General features: G+C 42.2%; 2 protein-coding genes across 3 annotated transcripts in view; both read right to left on the bottom strand.

The window, feature by feature from the left end:
- Positions 1-566: 566 nt before the first annotated feature.
- ARL14EPL (ADP ribosylation factor like GTPase 14 effector protein like) lies at positions 567-2,859 on the bottom strand. Of its 2 annotated transcripts, XM_065657603.1 has the most exons (5): positions 2,749-2,859; positions 2,163-2,168; positions 1,514-1,633; positions 1,161-1,300; positions 567-789 (listed from the first exon to the last, which is right to left on the bottom strand). In XM_065657603.1, exons 1-5 carry the CDS (start codon positions 2,857-2,859, stop codon positions 567-569), a joined length of 600 nt encoding a protein of 199 aa, XP_065513675.1. The 2 variants fall into 2 exon arrangements, with proteins under 2 accessions (XP_065513675.1, XP_065513676.1); XM_065657604.1 differs by lacking the exons at positions 1,514-1,633; positions 2,163-2,168.
- A 12,558-nt stretch (positions 2,860-15,417) lies between these two features.
- The window catches only part of LVRN (laeverin), a 39,899-nt gene continuing 28,946 nt past the window's right edge, over positions 15,418-26,370 (bottom strand). Inside the window, exons 15-20 of the mRNA XM_065656659.1 lie at positions 26,049-26,143; positions 25,350-25,457; positions 21,419-21,589; positions 18,428-18,568; positions 17,121-17,196; positions 15,418-15,564 (exon numbers count right to left, since the gene is read on the bottom strand). Coding sequence (XP_065512731.1) covers positions 15,418-15,564; positions 17,121-17,196; positions 18,428-18,568; positions 21,419-21,589; positions 25,350-25,457; positions 26,049-26,143 — 738 coding nt within the window. The remainder of the gene's footprint in view (positions 15,565-17,120; positions 17,197-18,427; positions 18,569-21,418; positions 21,590-25,349; positions 25,458-26,048; positions 26,144-26,370) is intronic.

Consider the following 26,370-nt stretch of genomic DNA (forward strand, 5'->3'; position numbering starts at 1 on the left):
GTCTTGTAGCCTGGGCAGCAAGAAAGAATTGCAGAGTTGTTTCCACTCTTCCGTGCTTTATATACAGAGGGACATGAAATGCGGTGACCTAGTTTCAAAGAACAGTGTTATCTCAAATGACTCCTGCCTCATCTGTACAAGACATGAATGCATCAGAGGAAAAGACACTTGGACAAGCATTCGCAAAAGAAAGAGCTCTATCACACCTCTGAGTAAATGAACAAGCAGGGAAATGAGCAAGAAAAAAACCATAACAAGTAATGTGGTTTGGCTTCCCAGAGTAAGAAAATTGTCATCCCACAGCAATCCAGACACCTTCAGTTTTAGAAAGTCAAGATTTAGAGAGGACCAGATGCCTCAGTAGAGCTCACAAGGATGAGGAAGAATGAAATACAAACTTTTTAGTTAATATGGAAGGTTAAAGTCTGCTAGGTAGGCAGCAATAAAGAAGCACAAGCACCACTGCCAGGCACTTCACTAGAAACAATTCATAAAGCCAAGATTCACTTTAATAAAATGTGAAGAAAGAAGAACTTTGCTCAGGTGCAAAAGCTATCAGAACAAAATCAGTCAGGAACAGAAAATGGAAACATACTGATCACATTCCCATCTTCAGTCTTAATTGTGTCATAAACCCATTTTCTATTGCAGCGGCATTGTGGTCCACATTTGTTTGAATTGCATTTGGGGCAAGGATAGAAGCAACCCAGGCAGTTCTTTTCCAGGCAATCACACAAATCGATGTTATTACAGAGCAGCCTGCCATCTTTGTCATACTTCTTTGTAGTTCTGCGAAAAAGAAGAAAAAGTGATTCTCAGAGAATGCTTTAACATTTTCGAAGACTAATACCAAACAAGTGTGGAAAACATCTGTTCAGGAACAAATATTTCCTCTTTAACAACCTCACAGCATAATGAAATATCAGCATTATATTCTAATTGCAACAGCCACTGTTATTAAAAACGAAGGTATGCCGAAGAAGTAAATCAAAATTCTCTTAAGTCACACAGAAAAAAATTGTTTTCCCTGCACAGCTCTCATGTGTAATAAGAAATCTCTCTGCAAAATATTAATGCTTTTGTTTATTTCATTTGTATTTAGTAAACAGCATACTAGACTTTTTTTAAAGTAAAATATGTAATAAATTAGCACGTCTTACTTGGGATTATAACAAAAAGCTTGTTTCATCTGTGACATGAATGCTTTCTTTTTCAGCTTTCTGGTTTCAGGATTGAAGTCAGCTACCTGAGGTCCTGGATTTTGAAAGGCTAAGCATTTTAATTGTTTATCGAGTTGTTGCTATAAAAAAAATAGCACAAAGTTTATAATTAGTACAATTGGAAAAATACTTATTAGCTTCCAGGTGTCCTCACTGGCTTCCAAATGATATTAAAGTTAATATTCTTGATCGATTAAAACCACACAGATAGGAAAACGAAGCAAAATGCAACTTAAATTAAGAGCACATTGTTTAAAATGGTTGCTTGTCTAACTGTTGAGTATTCCTTTGACCAACTGTGCATCCTGACAGGAGAGGGAACAACAGTGGCACTGAATACACAACTCTGGTACAGTGGCACAGAGTCTGAAAGTTGTCTTGTGGGAGGCACAATCATGTAATATTTTCTTCACCTTCATCCATAGTGTAAAAGCAAGTACTTTGATTATAAGCATCTCAGCTGGATTCACCCTTATCTTCACTGTTCCCTCAGATGCCTAGAACCCATCTTTGTTCAAACAATCTGAGGGCAAGAGAAATGTCTGGAGAAGCAACTAGTGCAGGAAGGAAGCATTTGCACGAGTAAAGAGTATGAAAAAAGCACAGACAAAACAAAGCAGCTAAACTGAGCACAGTTTTTGAGAAATAGGAGGGAGCATTTTCTTGCCTATTTTATGGAATTGTTTGCAATTAGCTAAAACTGCCAAATAGTTTTGAAGGTTAAAGCGTCGGCTCTGTGTATTGCCATTCTACATAGCCCATGTGTGTTGACAGTCATGTCTAAAGCCAATGTAAACATACATGGGCATTGTGTCAAACAACTTCTCTTCAGACAACAACTGTTGACATTGAACATACACTTGTTATTCATTATGCAAAGGCACAAATGTACATACAAATTCATCTTTTCTCCTCTTAGGTAAATGGACCTGACTCACCAACCTTCAGCTTCCCTGGGGGGTGTCATTTCTTTCGGAGTCCAAAGTGATTTTTCACAAACAAGTGAGTCCCTTCATTGCTTCTCGTGGGGAAAACAGTGGCAGTTCAGTCTAATCTGCTGATACAGTGATTTAGAAATATCCATGTGCTTGAGTGCACTTACAAGGTGGTTAATGCTGTGCATCTTCAGTTGCATCCTCCTGAAAACCTACAGGGCAATCTTGTGTACCTATATTATTCAGACGTTTCTGCTTTTGAGTCTGGGGTAGATTTTCAGTGCAGAAAATATGCTTCAGCATCATCATTGTCCGTGATCATCAATTATGCAATTTCAAGTTGGAAACAAACAGTAAGCTACAGAGATAGTTCTCTCTCTAAGACTACTCTCCTATTTCCCTACTTACTATTTCACTTGACCTCATAAGTGCTCTTAGCCCTCTAAATCACTGCACTGCAAACTTGACTCATTTCAGTGTTGTTATTATTGATATTTCCCTATTCAGTCCAGCTTTTTATTTTTGTAATTATGGAAGAAATTGAAGGCAAGTGTAAGTATCTTGATAATAAAATGGTACTGGAGAAGTCATACCGTGGTTTTTTGTGTTATTGAGCAATCCTTAGCAGGAGAGAGATTTCCTTCTCCAGATGTTTCCTGGGCAGAATTGCTTTTCTTGGTGTTTTCTTCCATATCATAGCTCATGTTGCCACCCTTGTGAAATACATACGTACATATGTATTAGACATACACAGAAGTGTGAGATCCACAGAATTTTAAGTGAAGGTTTTAAGGTGAGCAGGTGATACCCATACTAGGCTTTTATATATTCCTAAACAACTGCAAATGCAGAACAAAATGTGGCTCAGCATCAGCCTCGATGTTAAAACTGTATTAATACAACTAACATATGCAAAAGCTGTATCACCAAAGCCACTCTTAATACTCGCTAAGCAAATCTCAGAAAATCTCAAGTGTTTGAATAACACAGAGGTCGAAAGAAATGCTGTCAACTCTGAGAATGTTACTGGCACAGCTTCACCGCATCGTCACCTCTTATGTAAAGGTGAGAAGCGGCGTTCCCACAGAACAGGTAAGAGCAGCCGGCGATGTGCAGAGCAGGTGGAGACAACAGCAGGCAGGAGCAGTCATTTCGCTTACCAGCAGGTGACACCCTTGTCCAAGCTGCAGTTCTTTCTGCACGGCTCCCAAAAAAAAAAAAAAAAAGCGGCCGCGGGGAGGAGCAAGTGGGGTTCTGGGGGAGCAGGAAGGACCTGGAATGTTCTTTGACGTTATTCATAGGCATCCAGAGCGTGTGTCAGAACTGTGACCACAGCAACTCGGCTGTTCCCTGCAGAGTCACAATTTTCTTCCTGAGGACTTCAACCAAAGGACTAGAAAAAAACTTCTTGGCTTTTAGATCTCAGTCGTTAGCTTTGCGAAAGATTTTGTGTACAAATAGAATGTGTAGCTTTTAGGTTTAATAGGAAAAAAATGCATCTCTCACTCAGCTAACAAAGCACTCAGGGAGGACTGTGGGTTCTGTGAGTCTGTCCTACAAATGCCATCCATCACCTCACCCCGTCACACAGGGATTGTGGTGGCAGCTGTTCAGGATGGATGTTAGCTACTTCTTCTTAGCCATCCTGTGAAACTTATAGCTTGTCATGCAATACATGCAGTTCCAGTGCCTCAGACTTTAACCCCAAACACCAGCAGAAATACCTAAGCTTTTTTGGAGTTGCTCCAACCCTTCCCCAGGTGCCACCCAGTCTCTCCCATTGCTTCTGAAAGGTAGTGCCGTGGTGTCTGCCAGGTTACCTGCACTTTAGGATTGTTGCCCAAACCCTGTTCCAGAGAAGATCTTCCTTTCACGACTGCCAAAGGGCCAGCACTTCTCTGAGGGAAGCAGGAGAGCTGTCCGGGTTCTTAGTTCCCTCTGCTGCAGACCCTCTCTGCAGGGCAACAGTCAAAGTGGGAATAGCAATGAGAAGGAAGAGACCTTGTAGTAACAGGAGGGGACGCTTTTGTGAGACGTGAAAAGAACAGCCTTCAGCCTGTTACAGAAGGGCTTTCCCTTTCTCCGCTTCAGTGACCTGAAGAGTGACTAGGATGGTGACACTGTTAACAACAGGATGCTCTGCAGCAATGGTCTTAGACCTGGCACTTGAGCATCTCTTTAGAATTAGAAAAGGAAAGCTATTACCAGGCAATTAATATTTGCTCTATGGGGGAGCCTGCTTTCCTACTGGAAATTTGCTCAGGCACTACAACTAAAACAAGAATGAAGGCCACTGCTCCAGAGAAATTGAGTATTGTTCTTCATTTTCACTCAGGTTGGACTCCCAATAAGGATTTATATCCTACATCTCATCTTGTGTCCAACTGTGCATCTAGCATTGTTAAAGCACTTTATGAGTATGCATGACCATCATCTGTGCCTGATGTATTACAGTGTGCAGGGTTCAGGAGCAGAACAGCCAACTGCAGCTACCAGCGTAGACACACAGAATTCCCACATGTCCTCCGGTAGTGTAAATATTTGACTCCTTTGGAAAGTAAGTTCTAGCAGTTATCTGGAGCCAAGTACTCAAAATCAGAAGACACTTTTGAAGAATCAGCACAAAAGGAACAAGCATCTTATTCCAAATATGTTTCAAATGCCCTTGCACCTTGGTGAAAATGTCCTGCACAGAAAATGTAGAACTTCCTGTCTCCATGTACATTGTAAAGACAAAGTTTTAAATTTTAATCTCCAGGAAAGATACTCAAAAATGAGGCAAAGTGTGGCTAGGAAACTGTGCAAGATTCAGAAATTGGTGAGACTCACAGGACTGAATATCCTCTACAGCGTGTTCCAAAGGGGCCTAGGGGAATGAAGGAGACTGTGAGACTCAGACATCCACTCTCAAGTCTGCAGAACCTAATTATCCAAAGGAAAATATTCTTGGTCCTGACACAGATTTTTTTCATCTAATGTTTTTGGTCTGGCTGTAGTGATAATCCAGGGGCAATGCACTGAACCCTAGTCTCTTCTACAAAAAATTCAGCTCTGGTGACAACCATCAATTGCACACTTCTGCCATCAATACCTATGTTCTCCCACAGCTTTTGAAAACAGCAGGAACTTCCTGGAGGTGATCATCCACATCTCAACATCCCACGCCATAGCATATAGCTGAAAACAGGCAATTTCAGCTCAAACCCTTGGCACAGCTGACACGGCTAAAAACAGATTAAGGGAGGAAAAAAATCAGAGGCTGTGTTATATTAAAAGAGGCTTGGTCTTATCCAAGAAACAGATGTTTCTGCTCAGAAAACAGTTTCAGAAGATGTTGGGATTTGGAAGGACTGCATTTGTTTATGATTTTCATAAGAGAAATGTTTTCCTGTATCTGCACTTCCAAGAATTTAATATTCCTATTTACAATCTTGCAGACTGCACTGCTAAATATTTCAGCCGGTGTGAAAAGTGGTGAACTGCACTCCAGATACCTGAGGGTGCTTGATCTCAGCAGCCTAAAGCTAGTATCTCTGCAGGGCTTGCCAGAGTGAAGGCATGTTGTTCTCAAGTTGTATTTGTTCATGCCACTGGAGAATTTCTGGCTGAGATCTGTTAAGTATGTTCATCACCTTCACCAGGGCAAGACAAAATGCCGTCTGTATGGCTTTAGTCCCCTTATGCCCACATGGATTAGACAAACTCATTGCAATAGTCCAATCTTCCTTAGCTCTGAAGAGATGTCTGGGCTTAGAAACCAGCAGTCAGATTTGTGGCACATTCACATATTCATCTTGAGATCACTATAGGACACCTGGTGCTAGCCAAATTAAGAATAAATTAATCTTCCTCATGATCAGCTATGGACTGAGCTGTAAAGATGTGAAAGGCCGCTTACCAACTAGTCTGTGTCTTCTCTCATAGCCCTAGATGTGCATGTGTGGTCAGAAGTTGGCCTTGAAGCCAGCTGGGAAACACAGACCAGATAAAGAAACAGGTCTCATCTCTCGTGATTCAGCTGTTTTCCCAGAAAACTGATGAGAGAGCAATGGCCAACTCTGTGACAGGAGTCTGGAGGAGCCAGTCTTGCCCTCCCCCAGTAAAATAAAACAGGTCTTCATGAGTTTTCACTTCCAAACCAAGAGCCTTTCTGTTGTATCTGGAAGTGAGGAAATGTGTAGCTGAACTGTGAGAAATAATTATAAAATCATGTGCATCTTCTAGTCGTCATGCAATAGGCAGAAGAGATCTGCCAGACTTACCTTCTGAAAACCTGCAGTTCTGAAGGGGGTATATTCGGCTCAGAGTAATCAGTAAGTGAGAAAGGAGGTTCTCCAGAATTTTAAATTGCACTTACCCAAGGAAGGGGCTGGCACAGCACGGGTTTACTGCTGCACAATTCCTCTGATAGTGGAAGTATGACATCAGCCCCACAGTGACTGAAACAGAAGACAAATAATCAAAATAGTGCTCCTCAGAGAAGCAGGCTAAGGACCATGCCAGGTAACTGTCTTAAAGGACCTCACACTTCCTGTCTTTATTATGGCTTTTAAATAGTACTTAGCACAAAGAGTGGAAATAGAGAAATGAGATAAACTGGGATGAGAGTCCTCATTTATTACTTGCATCTTTTGTATGTTCACAGAGCAAATGTATTTCTTAGAGCTTTTTTTCTTAAGCGTAAGTAAACAGAAAAACCCTCTAGTAACTTCTGCATTTTACAAAAATGAAGATTTTTTCTTTTTTAGGACATGGATGTAGGAATATTTTACCACTTTAGACAAATGTTCTGGATTCTGTTTACGATCTCCAACAGCCAAAAGTCATCAAAAAAACATGTTCCCCGATAGCTGAAGTGACAATGCAATCTCATGGTTCAGCTCGCTGCCTTTCAGGTTTGGTTGTTGCATTAGTGAAGACAGCTCAGGCTCCTCCTGATACCTCCAGATGCTGATTCCCAGCATGCTGCAGTCACTTATGGGTTTCATCACTCTTTCCTAGAACACAACTAAATCCTAAAAAACATCCAAAACTGTCAAGTCTTATAAATTCTCCTGTTGTGCTTAGACAAATAGTCCAAAGCGTCTTTTTATCTTCATCAGCTGTATCCATCAATTCTCTGAGGTATTTCACAACCCAGCCTGAGAGCAGGTAAATTTATTATTTACCATGTTATTTTATTTCCCTCCAAACACTTTTAAAACCAAAAGCCGATGTAACATCCTAGCAGCAAACCTTAGCTAGATGATTTAATTGCTGCTATACATACCTTCATTTTGTTCCACAGACTGTTTTCCTTGTCATGAAAAATAAACCAGAAGTCCCGGAAGGGACAGGGAGGCGGGGGGGAGAATGGGAAATCACGGTCTCCAAGGTACTCATACAACAGTAAGACACAAACAAAAACCTACAACCTGTTTTATTCTCCTACATTTTTCCACTCTTCTTCTAATCTCTCCATATTCTACATAATGGAGAAACTAGGAATTATTAGCTCTATAAACACAAAATTGACAATTAAACCACCTTATGCTTAATATCACCTTTTTTTCCATTTTGCGAATACTTACATGGGTGTATCTGAACTTTTTCTGAACTGTTTGTGCATGAGTTATGATATTTGTTTATCATTACATACGTGATAACATGCAGCCTGCAATCTAATCAGAATAGTTATTACTGAGTGGGTGTTAGGCTACAAGTGAGGATGTACATGTAGATTCAAGTTTTAGGTGACATTTAGAGATTGATCCTGGTGCCGAAACACCTAACGGTTCCTAAAGGGACAAGTCTTCCCCACCATGAGCATGTGAGCTTAAATATGCCTCAGGAGATATGATACAAAAGTCCCTACTACTGGAGGGAGGGAGAAAGAAAAGCAGAGAAATGGTTACAGATTCATTAAATTTCTTTTAATTGTCCTGGCAGTAATCCAATGTCGAGCTGATTGCTCCCTGTACACTTTAGTGCACTCTGCTGCACAGTGTGCTCAGTAGCATCCTGCAGCCAGTACAAACAGGGCAGATGAAGAGAAAAAAAATGCATTTTTCTGTGTCAAAAATTAGTCTGTAACGTTCTTCTCCCATTAAGAAATCGTTTCTTGGGGCTCTACGATTTTGTTGTTAAAACGTTAACACGGAGTGAGGTCTTAGTGGTGTTCCTCCCATTTTATAATTCGTATCCCACTCTTCCTCCTCCCCCCATCCTAATTTTTTTCTAAACTGCCAGGTTTATCAGGTGTTTTTGCCTCTTCTGCTCCCTGGATGTTCAAACCAGCAACAGTCGGGGTGGGAAGGGAACTGACAGGGAGGCAGCACATGAAAGGCAGGGAGATGGTTTTAGTGGCTGAGCCGGCAGGAAGAGGCTGTGAAAGGCTTGTTTGAGGCACAAGGAGAGAACGAAACGTAGTTCTCCATCCTCCCTGTCGCCCAGCCCGGCACTGCCGCTGCTGACAGGCCGCCTCCTGGCTCATGTAGCGCCGTGCCCTCCGCACAGGCAAAGGAGCGGCAGCAGCAGCGGTTTCCCCCTGCCCACCGCTTTGTTACGGCCCCCGACGCCAGACATGTGGCATCATCATTTTCTTGACCGGCTTCAGGAGGGCCGCCTCGGCAGCAGGGGTGGGTCCCACCTCCCCACACCCTCCGGGGTTCGCTGCTGCCGCCGGAGCTGGGCGTCCCCCAGGCGGGGTCCCGTCCCCTCCTCCTCCAGTTATGGGCGGCTGCTCGCCTCCCTACCCCCACACTCGCCGTCCTCGCTGTTCCTCCCTCCCTGTCGCGGCGGTCGCATATAGGTTACAATGATGTTCCCTCTTCAAGCATCATGTCCCCCTCTGTACCGGCTTGTCCGGGCGCTGGCAGCGGCGCGGAGCTCCGCGGGCGGGGGCTGAGCGCCGCCCGGTGCCGGTCGCGGCGCTTCTGGTCGGCTGCAGGACGCCGAGCTGGCGGCTCCTCTGGGGAAGCCTCATGGAGAAAGGGCAGAGGTGCCAGTCGAGCAGAGGAGTGAGGGGGAAAAACGAAAAAGCCACGAAGCGAGAAACACCGGTGCGAGCACCACGGTCGGTGAGGAGGTGATGCAGAGAGTCCCCTGCAGTCCTGGGGAGGACCACGGTGGAGCAGGTGGATGCTCCCTGGAGGAACAGGGGGTTACTCCACGCTGGGGCAGCCTGAGTGGCAGAGAGGAGCCGTTATGGACTGACCTCGGCTCCCATTCCTCCTTCCCACTGGGCTGCTAGAGGGGACGAGGTGGAAGAGGTGGGAGCGAAGATGAGCCTGGGAAAGAGGGAGGATGGGGAGAAGGTGGTGTTTTAAGTTTTGGGTTTGTTTCTCACTGTCTGAGTCTATTTAAATCGGCAGTAAATCAAATTGGTTTCCCAAAGTCAAGTCCGTTTTGCCATCCATGTTCACACCCTGCCCACCCAGGCCCCAAAACAGGATACTTTCCCCTCACCTGCCTGGGAGGCTCCTCAGGGAACCAGGGAGGAAAGGAGGTATGGGCAGAGTGGGGCAGCAGGGCAGCTGTGCCAGGAGCTGCAGAGGACTAGTAGGCTGGTGCTCTTGGACCTTGACTTAAACAGCTCAGAAGTCCCTCTTCCTACTGGGAATAGCCTGGCTTGCAGTAATGGAGAAACTGGCAAGGAGAGCGCATGGCAGCAAGGGGATAAAGTGGTGACACAGGATTTCTTAGTGCGAGCCCTGGCATCTGGAGGAAAGCTGGAAGCTGTGTGCTTGTGGGGCAGCTGGTGCTGGCAGCTGCAATGGGGACTATGGGACTGTGTTGATCAGCGCTGTCAGGGTTTAGGCAGTGGGGGTTGCTGGTGGGCGAGGAACTGCCCTGTGCCCTAACAGCTGTGTCCAGCCAGCTCAGAAATTGAAAAAAAACCAGCCCATTGCACACCAAAATTGCAGCCCATCAGGGTAATACATGGCATCCCTGCTCCAACATATTTAAGGAAGAGCAGTAGGGGGACAGGAGAAAACAAAAGAAACAAACTGGAGGAGACACATGGAAGATGTTGTGGACTCAGCTGGAGATGCTGACTTGGGAGAAGATGCTTGATGCCAGAGGAAGGACAGCTCCAAGGCAACTGAGGCCTGTGGGCAACTTATGCCAGGACAGGGACACTGGTGAGGAACAGCAGATGACCAGTGCTGACACACCTGAGGGGCTAACAGCCCTATTCTGGATGAACAACACAGAATCCAAAAGAATACAACATAATCCTTCAAAATACAGAATCACAGAACTGTTAGGGTTGGAAGGGACCTCTGGAGATCATCTAGTCCAACCCACCTGCTAAAGCAGGTTCACCCAGAGCAGATCGCACAGGAATGTGTCCAGGTGGGTTTTGAATGTCTCCAGAAAAGGAGACTCCACAACCTCTCTGGGCAGCCTGTTCCAGTGCTCTGGCACCCTCAAAGTAAAAAAGTTTCTCCTCGTATTCAGATGGAACCTTATATGCTTCAGTCTGTGCCCATTGCCCCTCATCCTACCATTGAGCCTCACTGAAAAGAGTCTGGTCCCATCCTCTTGACATCCACCCTTGAGATATAAACATTGATGAGATGCCCTCTCAGCCTTCTCCTCTCCAGGCTGAACAGACTCAACTCTCTCAGTCTCTCTTCATAGGAAAGGTGCTCTAGGCCCCTAGTCATCTTCGTAGCCCCCTGCTAGACTCCCTCCAGTAATTCCTTGTCCTTCTTAAACTGGGGAGCCGGGAACTGGACACAGTACTTCAGATGCGGCCTCACCAGGGCAGAGTAGAGGGGGAGGAGAACCTCCTTTGACCTGCTGGTCACACTCTTCTTAATGCACCCCAGGATACTGTTGGCCTTCTTGGCCACAAGGGCACATTGTTTACTCATGGTCCACCTGTTGTCAACCAGAACTCCCAAGTCCTTCTCTGCAATGCTGCTTTCCAGCAGGTCAACCCCTAACCTGTACTGGTCTCTGGGGTAATTCCTCCCCAGGTGCAGGACCCTACACTTGTCCTTGTTGAACTACATCAGGTTCTTCTCTACCAAGTCCTCCAGCCTGTCCAGATCTCACTGAGTGGCAGCACAGCCTTCTGGTGTGTCAGCCCTTCCTCCCAGTTTGGTATAATCAGCAAACTTGCTGAGGGTGCACTCAGTCTCTTCATCCAGGTCATTGATTAACAGGTTGAACAGGACTGGACCTAACATTGACCCCTGGGGAACCCCACTAACTACAGGCCTCCAACCAGACCCTGCACTGTTGATCACAACACTCTGAGCTCTGCCATCCAACCAGTTCATGATCCATCCCACCATGCATTCATCCAGCCCACACTTACTGAGCTTGCCTATGAAGAGGTTGTGAGAGACAGTGTCAAAAGCCTTGCTGAAGTCAAGGTAGACAGCATCCACTGCTCTTCCCTCATCTACCCAGCCAGTCATACCATCATAGAAGGCTATCAGGTTGGTCAAACATGATTTCCCTTCGGTGAACCCATGCTGACTACTCCTGATAACCTTCTTTTCCTCCACATGCTTGGAGTTGACATCCAAAATGAGCTGTTCCATCACCTTTCCAGGGATGGAGGTGAGGCTGCCTGGCCTGTAGTTTCCTGGATCATCCTTCTTGCCTTTTTGGAAGACTGGAGTGACATTGACTTTCCTCTAGTCCTCAGGCACCCCTCCTGTTCTCCAAGACCTTCCAAAGATGTTGGAGAGCGGCGTTGCAATAGCATCTGCCAACTCAGGTTGATCATCTGCCAATACCTCAGGTTGAGTTTCTTTGGGGAAAGAAGGGCAAGCAATGTGCTGAAGAGAAGCCTGAAACTCTCCTTCTTTACCCTTTTCTCCACATTCCCATTGGATTTTTCCTTGCTGTTGCAGCTTCCTTCATTTGCTTTCTCATCCTGTCTTGTCTTTGGACTGCTGGTTCTCTCACCTCTTTTCATCCTCCCTTCCCAGCTATTCTGGACTAAACTTCCCATAACATTTTACCCCGAAGCCCAGTAGGTCTAAACCATTTCCTTCCAACCATGGGTAACCACTCCACCTTTTCCTGAGTTCCTAATTCTCTCTCATTCCTTCCACTACACAGTCTCTTCCCAGTCCTTGCCATCTCCCCTTAGTCTCCTGCTCTGTCACACACGCATGCTGTAAAGACAGAACCAGTGTAACATTTTGACTTATACACTATCAGGGCAGAGAGCAGGACCTAAGGCAAAAGGTCTTTTCCCATCATATCTACCTTTTTTTCCCCCTCAGGGTCTGCTAAATGCATCCCGTCTGCCAATGACACACCTCCTCTCACTGGAAATTGCTTCATACACACACGTCTTCACAATTACATGCCCCATTACAATACACGGTCTATCTAAGTACTGTAAAAGCTCATTTCCTAAAGTCCCATCCATGTCCTCATACTCATTTTCAATGAACTTCCTTTCACCACAACTCCCTTCGCAATAAAGCAGCTTTCCCACTTGCCCTGGATTCCTCCCATAGACCTCTCCTTCCTTTGCTGCATCTCCCAGCTGTCACTCTCCAAACTTCTGTGTCCAACTTGCACTCAACAGCACAAAGAGCTGCCATTGTACAGCTGTCAGTGTGACATGCCACCAAGTGCAAAAGTGTGGACTGGAAGCAAGAGAAATTCAGATCTGCTCCTACTCAGGCAGCCTGCCTAGCAATCACCTTCACTGTCTGCCTCTACCATGAAAACTGTGCGGCTGTTCTGCAATACAAAATATCAGCCAAGAGGCACACATTAACTGGCAGTCGTCATTTGAAAATAACTTCATATTTTAAATTGTTTTAGCAATTGTTTACATATTGGCATTTCTAACTAAGATTTTTGTTGAGTAGAAAGAAGAAAAAGATAACAAAAGAATAACAAGAAAGAGTGGTTACTCATGTTTGGAAGGAAATGGTTTGTACCTACTGGGCTTAGGTGTTTAATGTTGTTACGGAAGTTTAGTCCGTAAATCCTTCAACAATGACTTTCTTGAGCTTTGCTTAGCCTATCCAATGAGTCACACAGAGACAGTGATTAACTAGTGGGAGTCACAGGAAATGCTCATGAAAAACCCCTCTGACTCATCATTGCCTCAACGACTTCAACTGCTTTCTGAATCAACTTGATGAAGACTGTCAAGAAGGCACACAATTTTTTTGGCACTACCCTTCACTGGATCAAAATCTAAAGAGGTCAAATGATTCCACCACAAACCTGGCTGCATCAGCTGGTAATTCCCATACACTGAAGGGATTGTCAAATAGTCTCAAAATAGTTAGAAATTTTCTTTGCAGCCACAGGAAACAGACGAGATTCATTGCAGTCAATAAGGCAATGTTTTCCTTAAATGTGTTTAGAGGGTCCCAGTGAAAATTCTTTGCATTAACAAGTGTCACGGAGGCATCCCAAATATAAGTTTAGGTGGACTAGCACTCCGATAACATAAGATACAGGTTCGGATATTAGGTCAGGAAATTATTTGGGGCGCAGTGAAATAAGAATGAGGATCCACAGCGTGCATACATGCACTCACAAGAAAACAAACCAGAGCCCTCTCTGCCCCGTTTTGCCCGTAAGAGATAAACACCAGCCTACTGCGGCCAGGACTTACACTCGTCTGTCCCAGATGAGGAATTTACACTTGCCTACCAGGCAAGGAATTTACACTCGTCTGTCCCAGACAAGGAATTACACTCGCCTACGAGGCGAGGACTTATTAAAGCATGTATTCGGTAATTTATCACTCACCCACACGCAGAGGTGAGGCGCTCCCCATCCTGGGAGGTTACCTTAGATGGCTTCTCCGTCTAAGGGGAGGGACTCCGGCAGCATGGCAGACCTGCAGCTCCGAGGAGACCACACAAAGGAGGTCTCCAGCGGGAACCCCGTTTATAGTCTGATTAGATCTGGCTGTGGGCATTCCAGAAGCTTCTTGGCTTCTCTGGGCTGTGGGCGCTCTTGGCCCCTCCTCTGTTGATGACCCTGTCCACCGACTCTGGGTCTCCACAAAGAGCCATTAGCTGCCCCATTGAAGGCCCCAGTTCTGAGAGGGGGATGTGCGACTCCCACACCAGTTCTCAGGGCGTGTGGGGGGGGGAAAGTGCAACTGCCACAACAAGTCTAGGTTTTATTAATTGCCTCCTCACAGTGCAGGACTCTAAATTCTTGGGTTTTCTGCATTCCCACATAACATTATTGACCTGAGCACCAGTACAGTACTTTTTGGTCATAATGCTCTTACCCCACATATAAATAAATTGCATGGACTGCTGATCCCATACTTCTTCAAGTACAAGCTTTGCTAATACTAATGGACTGAATTCTGCCTGTCTGTCACTTCCAAAATGCTGCATAAGCAAGACAATTAACCCTATGTCTACCTCAGCAAGCAGCTCAGTGGAATAAGAATGGAAACACTCAGTGATGTTGTAGAGGGATTAGTTTAGACTAGTTGCATTCTAGTGACATGGACAAAATAATCATCAGATGGTGGTGTCTATCCATTGCATAACAGGAGCTCATCATCTCCTAGATAAATTTAATCCAAAAATAATCCAGTTCACATACTCCAAGACTGTCGCAGGAGTTGAAGCATGCTAAAAGGAGATAACTGGGAGAGTCTCTTCAAAATCACATTCCTAATCAAACGCAAATGTGATTTTAGACACATTAAGTACAGATCTGCTAAGGAAAAATAAATTTTGAATGGCAAGACATTAATTTATTGCAATTATAGTTTGAGGTTTCTTTAGTCCTTTCCTCCCTACGGCTCTGAAGCCACTCTTAAGTTTGTTTCATGGTGTTGTTCTAAGTTGTTGTCCTCTTCACAATTTACAAACATAGAGGTAGAGAGAGACAGATTAAATGACTTTCCAAGGTCATAGTACAAATCATAAGCAAAACAGAATATAAAACTTTTCCAGCTTCCTCATGTGTTTTTGCTACAAACTTGTGCCACACCTTTCATTCTGATATTCTGGAAAAAAAAAAATTTAAAAAAAGGACTTAGGATCATATTTATATGTTAGATTATTATTAGTAACACATCCCTACTAACAACTCATCCAGTAGGAGATTACTTAGATACAATATGAAAACATATCTCTCATTTCTTTAGCTGAATCTTTCTTTTCTTTTTGAATTATTTTAGCTTGACTTTCCAGTTGGGAAGGAAATGACAGAACTCATAAAAATATGCTTTATCTTTAATTACATCTTAAAATGAATATCAAAATACTGGTGGATCACACTCTAAAATATACTAGAAATTGTTTTTCAAGTCAATCATCTACATTTTTCTGTAACCAGTTGGCAACTTTGATAAATAGTTCTCTCCTTTCCATATTTTCAACTTTTGTAAACTCCAGCAGTAGAGTAGTAGCCACTCTCTCATCCTCTTCCAGCGTAGCGTTGTAAAAAACCTGCAACTGATGGAATAAACACATCAGCTTAGTTCACATCCCTTCACTTGCAGCAAGCAGCTGTGTACCTGACAGAAGTGCATAGAAAAGGGGAAGATGGCAGAGACTAAGGAGGAAATGGGGCAAGCTTACTGATTAACAGTGAGGTGGGAAATCTCCTTGCACAACAGGAATATGCCCTTCTGCCATCCTGAAAATCCTTTCAAATGCAGCCAGCCTCACTAGTACTGGTGGTACCACACAGTGTCAAGAGCTAGTCAGGTAGCAGAATTCTCTTGTGCTGCCTGTTCTACAACCACAGAGCAAGATGTCTTTACAATTAGTCTAATAAGCAGAAGACAAGAGAGGACTGAAGAATAGCAAAGAAATACATGGGGAGAGTGGAAAATGAACATGAAATGAGATAGATATTAGCATGGCAAACAGCGACCTAAGATGCCAGCAGCTCAACTTTTGGTACATTTCCTGAAGACATCATGACAAAAGTGATCTCTACACACAGATTTTAAAGAGGAAAATGAGACAAGCTTTGATAATATTTATTGGGACTCAGTTCCAAACCTGAAGTTTAAATTAAAGGCTGGCACTGGGCTATTGCTTTTGCCATTGCAGGAAGTTATCTTATCCCTAAAAAAAAAGGTGAAAAACTTATAGTTCGTGAATGCTGAATAGAGATTTATTTGATTTTAGGAGCTAACTCTCTGAATTGCTCTCCTCATTAAGCATCCCTTCTCAGTTACTTGCTGTATGCTTGCATCAATCAACAGCAAAAAAGGGAAGCAAATTTTTTCTCGGAATGACATATACTAGCAGTTCTGAGCTGGTGTGGAAATGTGGATCACATGCAGACAGCATAAAAGGTGAGCTGTTGAGGAAAGAAAATAATAATTTGGGAAGGAATCTGAGGAGACTTGGACTGGAGGCAAAAGAACAAGAAAAGAGAATGAAATTGGCAGTGACAGTTAACAATTTGTCAAGAGGCACTAACACAGATTGTTGTGGGAAAAGAAGTAAAGCAGCCTACAGCCACCCCCAAAGATTTCCACTCTTCAGCAGGTTTCCCAAAAGCCATCCCCTTTTTCCAGATATACAGCAGCCCAATGAGAAAGTGTTGTTCTTGGGTTCATCTGGGCTGCCGCGCAGTCAAAAGGAAACAACTATATCACGTGTATAGGCCACCTGTTCAGTGCATGGGCAGGTGACCTCTTAGCCTGCAACCATACAGAGCAGGACAATGTCCACCCCTGCACAAAAGCTCACTTTCATGCCGTGCTTCAGACCAACTGCTCACACAGACTGCAAGGCTGTGGGTGCATATTCATATGCTCATTTTGCAGATGAGGAAGTGACATTTTTTCCTCGATGTCTCAGCACAGCAACATTATACAATATGTTCTATGATTTCTTAAAAAAACCCAACCCAAAACAAAAAACAAACAAAAAAAACCCCAACCAACCCAAACAAAAATAAACAAAAACCCCCCACCAACCAAGCAAAATATTTAAAAATCTGTATTTACAAACTGGCAATAAAATTGAAACTAACTGCTTCTCTGATTTACCTCTTGTATCTGTACATCTGTATTGACAAATCTTCCCATGACTTTTAATACATCATGTAATAATTCCTTCCCATACCTGTAAAATTAAGATAGAGATCCTTCCATTAGCATGTCAGGAAATATACTAAATTTCACCTCATTTGGAAATACGGTCACTATTTAGTTATTATTTCCATGTTTGAAATACCAACTAAGATCAAGTTTGCAATTATGTGCTCTTTTTCTCTTTAAAGAGATATCAGTAGTGTTCAACTTAGACATTTGAGCATGATGAAGCACATTTGGTACCCTTAATTTTCATTTCCAAGTAAGATCTGATATTTCTACTTTGGTAACATGAATTCTTTGCTTAAAACAGGTAATCTTTGTGAGCTTATACAGCTAAACTGAGCTAGAGAGGCTAACCAATAATGAGTCTAACAACTTGGTATTTATGTGGCTATCTTGAGGATGGCATACAAATTAATGCCCACACTATGCTTTTAGTTTGAAAATAAAGGGTCATTTTCCCAGCAAATTGCTCATCAGTATGGAATACAGAAAAGTCCTGCAAGGGAACAAGTTAGTGCGACACAAATCTGCTACAACTTGCCTTTTCTAGTGTTAGCGATACAGATACACTCTCTAATGCTCCCAGATGGCTGGTCTTGGTTATGCTGCCACAAATGGCTCCCGATGGGCTCCTCTGCCACCAAAGGCAGCAGGAATGTACTGTGCCACAGCCCTGCTGCTTTTCACCATTGCCAAGGAGCGCTAGAGCCTTCAAACAGACATCCAAGAGCTTGCTGTGCTCCAGATAGGTAGCCCAAGCTCACCTGCAGTTTACCTGCACCAGTGCAGGTAGGCTGGAGATGGGTTAGGACTTCAGTCAGGGATTAACGCTGTAGTTTCTCCTTGCAAATGCTTGTAAACCTGTATGCCCCAATCCCCTAGCTCTTTGGAAAAGAGATTATAATCTTAATCCAGCATTTTACACCCATGCTCATGAAATACTAGTGGATAAAGCCATTTCTAGAGTCAGATTTTCCAGGAAATTTAACTCTTAAAAGCTCCAAAACAGTCACAGACTAATTTTTAAAGCATTCTGTGTCTGACAGGAGCTCTTCTTTCACATTAAGCCCTGATCAGAGTTGAATCCCCTGTAAACCCTGCTCTGCACACTTAAAGAATTGCATCAGTCATCACAAAAAAAGCCATCTCTAGAAGGAAAATGTGCACCTGGATTTTACAGCTCAAACATAAAGACGTAGGAAGAAGCCAAAGAGCAACAAAAATAAAGGGAACCCAAAGCTGGTTGCTTACCATACCTTTCACTTAAAAGTGGCCAATTTTCTGTAACAAATTCCCAGGCTATACGGTGCCCAATATCCTTTGTCACTACATATAAGATGACGTTTGAAGTATAATTGGAAGAAAATAATGTATTGCTGAGTCCATATTGCAAGTATCTGTTAGAAAAGAAAGTAATAATTGTACCTGTCACTTGCTGTGTAACAATTATGATCTAGAAATATCATCTAGTTTGGGAAAATTCCTGTCTCAACATTATATTATATATAATATACCGAAGCTGGTGTCACTCTGAGCTGTGCATTCAGCTTGGTTTGCAACTTTACATTGGTGAAAACCTCTGTTCTTGCACACTGACTCTCCAGTTCTCAGTAAAATGAGGATGTAGCACATCAGGTGGATATACGTGCTTTTCTCATCTGGGTTACAGAAAGACAGTCATTCCTACCAGATAACCCTGTGAAAATGTAAATTCCTCCTCAGTTTCTGGCGACTCACTTTGCTGTGACAGACGGAGCCTAGAGAGTAAGCCAGCAGTGAGACACTCTCTCGTGGTTTAACCTGAGCTAGCAATATAACCATGACAGACACTTGCTCACTCCCCCACCGCCCCCAAACAGGGGAGAGAATCAAAAGGGAAGAGAGAAACTTTGACTGAGATAAACACAGTTTAATAAAATAACAAAATACGAATACACTACTAGTATATATATATATAATAGAAATAGAATATAAAATAAGAGATACTCAATGCAATTCCTCACAAACTCCATCCATACCAAGCAGCCAGTCCCAGGAAACAGCACCTGGTCCTAACAGCTGATCCCAGAGAAGGAGAAAACAGGAAAAAGGCAGAAAGGCTCAGAGGCCTCTACAAAATGGCAAGATGGCAAAAGGCCGAACTAAAGAAACTCCCAAACGAACTCCCCCAAACAGGTCCCAGCTGCAACAGAGAGCGAACAAAGAAGACAAGAGAGAAACCGAAAGATTCTGACTCTCGTTAAATATGAAGCATGACACTACTGGCATAGAATACTGTTATCGATCAGTCTGGGTGTCAGTCAAGCTCTGCTCCATCCATGCCCCCCTTCCTTGATGCCTCACACCTGTGGGCAGAGTGCTCAGAATGTCCTTCGCTATCAGACCAGAGCAATTAAAAACATTAACTCTGCACTGGGGTGTTATCTCTTGTGCTAAAACTAAATTCAAACAATGACTGTCCTAGCTACAGAAATGTTTCTAACTGCATGGAGAAAATTAGCCCATTTTCAGTCAAACCAGCACACACTCTATTATGCAAAGGTGACCTGTTCATAGGGTTCCCTATAACAAGACCAAATAACAGGGTCTTGGATGCTTTTGTGGGGTTAAGGCATGATTTCAGAAGTATTTAAGGAACTACCTGCCAATTATGTCAGTGGCAGTGAGTGCCTGAATATTCTGAAAAAGAAAGTAACTATTCTCTTTGTTGCCTCAATCTATCACCTTGCATACTCCTGCTTTTAAGAGTTAAAGACTTCTCATAGGGTCTTGCAGGCAGCTGTTTTATGGGTGGAGCAGATGAGCTGGGTTTTTCCCATTTGCATGCTGCCACCACCACACTTAACAGAACAGACAAAACATACTGAAGGCCAGAAAAAGCCCAGATTGACATTCCTTACTCCAAAAGACTTCCAGGGTGGCATTTAGAGAAATGGATTGGCTTATGAACTACTAAGACACAGGGAAGAAGGAGATCATCACGACTCTCTGAACTTGTCAGGGACCAGTGCTGGCCTGTGCCAATGACAAAGTCAATAAAGGACCATAAGGTAGGTAGAAAATCAGCACAGCTGATTGGAAATCTCTTTGGAACCCATCTTTCTTTCTTCTCAGGCATATTTAGTCTACCTTCTCAAATGACCTCTATCACAAGAGCAGGTGGCTGGCAGGAAAACCATCTCTGCTACTTTCAGAGCTTCGGACCCTTTCAGCACCTGCCAATTCTTGGATGATCATTCTTTAGGCTATTACTGGCAAATTTCTGTTCTTTGACAAATCCTTTAGGTAATGTGGACATGACAAATTAAAGAATTCACCTTCAGCATGTATTTGCTGATAAAGTGAAAAGATTTTATATGTATGTCAGTGAAAGATGATAAACACAGTATTCCAAACTGTGTTCAGGAAAAGTTTGGACAACACTCTTAGATATATGGCTTAACTTTTAGATTGCCGCACATGGAATCAGTAGTTAGACTCAACGATCTTCATGGATCCCTTCCAACTCAGGATATTCTATGATTCTATGCTTTTATTAAACTGGAAATTAAAAAAAAATACTTTGCAGTGTGAGCCTGGCTTCAAATGGTGAACAGCTTGCTAGTAAGTCTGTTTTCAGTTTTGCCCTTAACCTGGATGATTTGGCTTCCACACAGAGGCTAAAAAGACTATGACACTTTAGTTTGGAAACAAAATAAGCAGGGGAGAAGAAGTTTGGGAAAACTGCATAAAATCATAAATGGTAGGGGGAAATGTCAAAGCAAATTATGATAATTATTTTTTTGTTACAGTGCAGAGAGTAAGGGCAGCAAATGATTTCCAAGTTAAAAAAACTACATGAAATACACTTAAAGCAAAAACGAAGCACGTTTCCGTACATGTAATTATAGTAGGGGATGTGTTGCCATAGTCTTCTAAAAAGCCTGAAGGTATAATTTTAGTTCAAAAAGGTCACTAGATATATTGACAGAAGACAAGCCCAGTGTTTGACATGACACAGTAGTTACCAGCTTGGGAAATCCCTTTGCAAATGATTACCAGCACCTGGGATGTTGTACCAGCAGAAGGATCATTTGTGTTCCTGTTTATCAAACTTTCTCCATAAGAAAACTATTAAGATTCTTCCAGTGGTCTATAAGACGTATGCTTCTGGGGCAGGCAAACCTCCCCCAGGTTTGCGCAGTACTGTATTTGTGTTCTTATGATTATGATCTATATACACAAATATATACTTTGATCAAGGTCACCTGTAAAGTAACCATGAGTCTCTGGCACAGCTCATAGCAGAGAGCAGGATGTCTTTATCTTCCTCTGCGGTGTCAGAATGGTTATACATTTCCCATGCAAAATTCCATTCCTTATCACTTCCCACTGCAACGCCATAGCAGCAGACCGTTCTTCTAATTAAAAAGGGAATTCTGCAAAGCAAAATATGATTTAAAGGTATTGTATAGTTGTAAAGTCAAAACCAACAGTTAACATGTAACTGAAAACAGATGCTTATTTACAGTTAAAAGAGGTACGAGAAAGGAAATATAAAATAGCAATCTAAATAAAGCTAGAAAATTTGTTTGCTTTATTCATGATTTAAACATTTTAAAAGCATGCAGTTTAAAGGCAAACCAAAACCATCTTTTAGAACAATTGGACCAAGCTATTTTGTGTACATACAGTGTCAATGCCATTGTTTCACATCAGAGCCAAGGACGTGGATCACACCATTAAAGAGTGTGCGGCTGCATGTAAGCATCATCCCAGACAAGCCCTTTCGAAGTTTCTTCAGTGAATGTATACAGTGGGAGGAGCCATGTGCAGCACAAATGAAAACAGAAGGGACATTTGTCCACGCAACATCCTATTACTCCCACCCCAGGGGAGGGTCCTCAACGTGGTGATGAATTTAAAAACAGAAACTAAATGCAGACATTATCACTGTAATACTCCATGTGCGAAGGCTGAACATAAAATTTCTCCTGTGTCAATGATGTATTCCTGACATTAAGACATTGTCAACACTTTCCAGTGACAGCAATGTATTCTACTATTCAGGCTATCTGAAAACAGTTTAAATTAATGGTATTTTGGATTAATTCTCTGTAGGACAATGGGTCTCATCGCTACAAATGAAACATTTAACTTCCCAATGATACTGTTTATCTGCTTAGCGTTACATAAGACCAAGATTGTAAGCAGAGTTATAAAAACTGTCTTCCACCAGATAGACTTGGAAAAACAGAGAAATCTCTGGTCACAAAAGCCATTCTTCAGGCCTCAAACTGAAAGCAGCAAATCCAAATTTAAATATAATTTCAGAAAAATTCCTCTGAGTTTCGATAGATTATCCTAGAGAAAACGGGAATGATACCAGCAGAAAGAGAGACAATATTAGTCAGGAGGAAAGCTACATGACAGTAATCTTCAAAATGTAGAGACAAGCTATAAACTCTGGAAACTCAGAAGGACTAGTGGGAATGGGGGATAGAGTCAGGTGTTTTGCGTGACAGACATCACTTGTTAAGAAGTAAAAATGCAAGATGCAGGTATTTTGATAGTCTTGGGGGGGGGGGGGAGGATTTCACTGGCATCATACAGAAAGTGTGGACATGTTCTTTATTTACTGCAAAAAATAATTTCTATTCTTTTACCTGGATATCTTCTGGAACATAAAGGGATGTGCCACCAAGAATGATACTTACTGAGGTTGAATGGTTATGTCAAGGTAAAGAATAGTCCTGAGAGGAATCCATTTACGACAGGTCTTATATGAGTTACAGTGTCCAGTAATTTGTTTAATAATCATTTCATAATGTTGCAGGAAGAGGCCACAGTAGGGTGATAACATGGTAAAGCTGCTTTGGCTAAAATACAGCTATTTATTTTGCTACTGCAGCTGTTCCAATAGTTTCAAGAAAATGTTGGTTACTGAGTGTAAAGTTGTTCTGGGTGAAGAGCAAATAGACAAGCTCTGTGTGCCATTTGGCTGCAGCTCTGATGTTTGGTGCCGAAGGCAGGCAGCATGGGACAATGGTCTACTGGCTGGTGACATCTATGGCGGCCCTGAAGTGTTTTGTGTTGTGTAGTTCACAGAGGAAGTCCACTGTGGTCCAGTGGGACTTTGGAGCTTGAGGTTATATTAGATTGGGAAGTGGGGTTTATTAGTCTTGATATTTTTTTTCTGGGAGTGGTTGTGTGGCTTGATATTACTGGACTGCCAGGATTGTCTCATTTCTGGATCTTAGGGAAGATGCAAAAAGCTGCTGGGAAGAAGGGTGGATTATTTTACAAAATTTTCCTGGAACCAATGCAGAAGTGACATAGTGATTTCTCAACTTTTGAGGGCAACAGCAGTATACGGTTATTTACCTTTAGTAAATAACTGAAATTGTCTCTCCCTCTAGACTCACTTCCTTTTCTCAAAAGAAGACAAGCCAGTAACAGCATCACACGGATTACATTAATTTAGTGAGCTCCACTCCTATAATTTAAAAAGAGTTAAACTGAGAAACTGGCTGGAAATCATGGCTCTTGGCCTCTTATCTCCATGGAATAGATAAAAATGCACCATATCAAGTCCAGTTAAGTTCTGCCAGGAACTGTTTGGAAATGTTCAACTGAAAGTTGATCTGACAGGGAAAAGCATTACTCCCTTCCACGGATGTGAGAATCCTACTGGGTTCCACCTGTGGCGGAACAGCTATAGTGTGCTGTTAGGAATTTTGCTCTCAGAATGGAGAACATAAAGACATTTAAAGGGATCTGTGAACTATGAGTCAAAAGTTTATTGTGCCCTTTTCTATCCAGCATATGAAAAGCCTCCTCTTTAACTGAACGGGAACTGTGAACTGTCATTTGAAACCTAAGAAGTGTCCTATCTCCCATGTTGGGTTTTTTTTGCCTTAAAACCTAATCATTTTTTTCACTTAATAAAATTCATAGTTACATTTTTTCCACACTTATAGTTTTGTGAAGGGTAAGGCTGAGAAGTCCCTTTGAACTTATCTCACTGCCAGGAAGGACAGCAAAATTAATCTTCTCCATTTAATTCAAAAACAGATCAGCTAATATATTTCACAGACTTTTCAGCTCTTTAACTCAGATAAGTTATGTAGTATTCCACCAGGAAAAAAACCTATTTCAAATATTATTAATAGGAGAAGATAGGTGATTGGTTTGAAAACCACCTGAGAATTCAGCATAGCATTGTTGTTTTTAGTACGGGATAGTAAGAATATCTCTCTGGAACATAACAGAATGTATTTGGGCTATTTAAACTTCTCGGTTTAGCTGAGAAGAACAATTTGGTTTTTATGAGGATGATCACTATGAAGCTATTTTAAAAAAACCCACAAACATAAAAGTACAAGTTCAGTTAACTTAACCAACTACATACATCAACAGAGATACCAGTAACAACAAAATATTTATTCCAACAAATAAAAATTATAATAAATTTTAAATATTCACTCACCATTGCCAATACTATTTAACTATTGCATAGAAAAGCATAAAAAGAAAAGAGGGAGGAGAAGAAAATAAGAATTTCAATACATCGGAAATTTTCTTTAACAATGCAATACTCAAATACAGGAAGTCTGCTCCTGGTAGAGCCCAAACTCCATCCTCACAGACCAGGAGGAACCTGACTGCCAGGCTCCAATATCAGCATAAGAACTGAGAGCTGTTCCCAGCACCTCTTTACGCAAATACAGCCCATGCAAGGCAATTTGATGGGCTCACCATGGGCAGATGTTTGTATCATACAAACACCATTTCACTTGGTATTGCTAAAAGAAGCTTAGAAACTGAGTTGGTATACAGGATAACCTTAAGGCTGTACTGCAGCAAAGAGACTGGACAATATGGGATATTAGCCCTCATCTGAGGTTCATCTGTTATGTAGCTAAACAGATTCTGCTCTTCATGACAAAAATCTGCATCCTCCAGCCTCTAAAGTCCATGTGAAAAGCAATAATTATGAAATCATCCTAAAGCTGGGATCTGGGGAAGAGGATAGGTTAGGGGGGGGCGGGCACGGTTAGGCTTAAGTTCTATCTTTCTATCGAGAAAGAAGAGCAGCAGACAGGAGTATTTCTCATTCTGCCTCCCCCATGTCAGAGCCTTTTAACTTTTCATCTCCCTTAGGCATGCACACCTCTAAGAACATGTTATCATTCTTACTTGTACTCAGGGTCATCCATCCACTTAGCATACAGCTCAGATGACAGGTTCAAACAGTCCTGGAGGCCCAGCCAGCATGCTGTTCCAAAAAGTTTTTCCAAATACACTCTTGAAAGGAAGCCAAAATAGCAAGAATAAAAGATATGTATTCCACATTTGGAGTACTTGAACTGTGCTTGACCAGCACAGTTTCAGCACATGATGTCATTAAGCCAGGAGAACCTCTACTAAAAACAGTTAAGGTTTAATGAAAATAATAAAATGAACTACCAGTAATGGGTTCCTGACATCACGGTTCACAAACATTAGTGAGATGACCAACCTACTATAGTTTTTTGTTTGTTTTATATCATTCTTGGTAGTTTAAGAGACTGGTTGCATCTAGTCCAAATCATTCTGATACTCAAGACTGTGGCTTCAGTAGCCTTGCAAAATGAACTATTCTAAAGTTCTAGTGGTTGATTCATAAATCACATTTGACGTTCACTGCTGTTCAGTTTTTCCCCAACTATTAATAGCAGCGGCCTGTTGAGCCTGTTTTCGCATAAACAAAAGCTGGTAGCCCACTAAATGGACTGAAAATATGCCAAGCTATTGTGATACTGCAGTTTCATTGGAGGTGTCATCATAACTAACCCACATTTATAGGACAGTGAAAATCACAATTCAGTTACAGTCAAATTAAAGCAGAATACTTACTGAGCAAAATAGTCATCTTCCAAAGCATCAACATCTTGATGAATAAAACCTGCATAATAATGGTATATTGGCAACATTCGCTTTAAAAGGTATTTCTTTTAAAAGAAGGGAAAGAAAAATTACTTTAATTTAGATGCAAGTTTTTCTTTTACTGTATTGTTCTTTACTTAGATTTATCCTAAAAATTTACTGCTATTAATTTCTCGACAATACAGCACATTAAAACAAAGTATATAAATTTGGTCTAAAATTCAATACATCTGTACATCCATTCAAACATGGAATTTACCACTTCACATCACTAGGACCTTAGAACTCATTA

Source organism: Caloenas nicobarica, chromosome Z (genome assembly GCF_036013445.1).
Source record: "Caloenas nicobarica isolate bCalNic1 chromosome Z, bCalNic1.hap1, whole genome shotgun sequence".
Lineage (NCBI taxonomy): Eukaryota > Metazoa > Chordata > Aves > Columbiformes > Columbidae > Caloenas > Caloenas nicobarica.

Bases quoted from the DNA above. Each gene is read 5' to 3' on its own strand.
- ARL14EPL (XM_065657603.1), bottom strand. From the start codon at position 2,859: ATGAGCTATGATATGGAAGAAAACACCAAGAAAAGCAATTCTGCCCAG. The intron at 1,301-1,513 runs GTCAAAGGAATA...TTTTTTTTATAG, and splicing joins CCTGTCAGGATGCACAGTTG to CAACAACTCGATAAACAATT. The intron at 790-1,160 runs GTAAGACGTGCT...TCTTTTTCGCAG, and splicing joins GCTTTTTGTTATAATCCCAA to AACTACAAAGAAGTATGACA.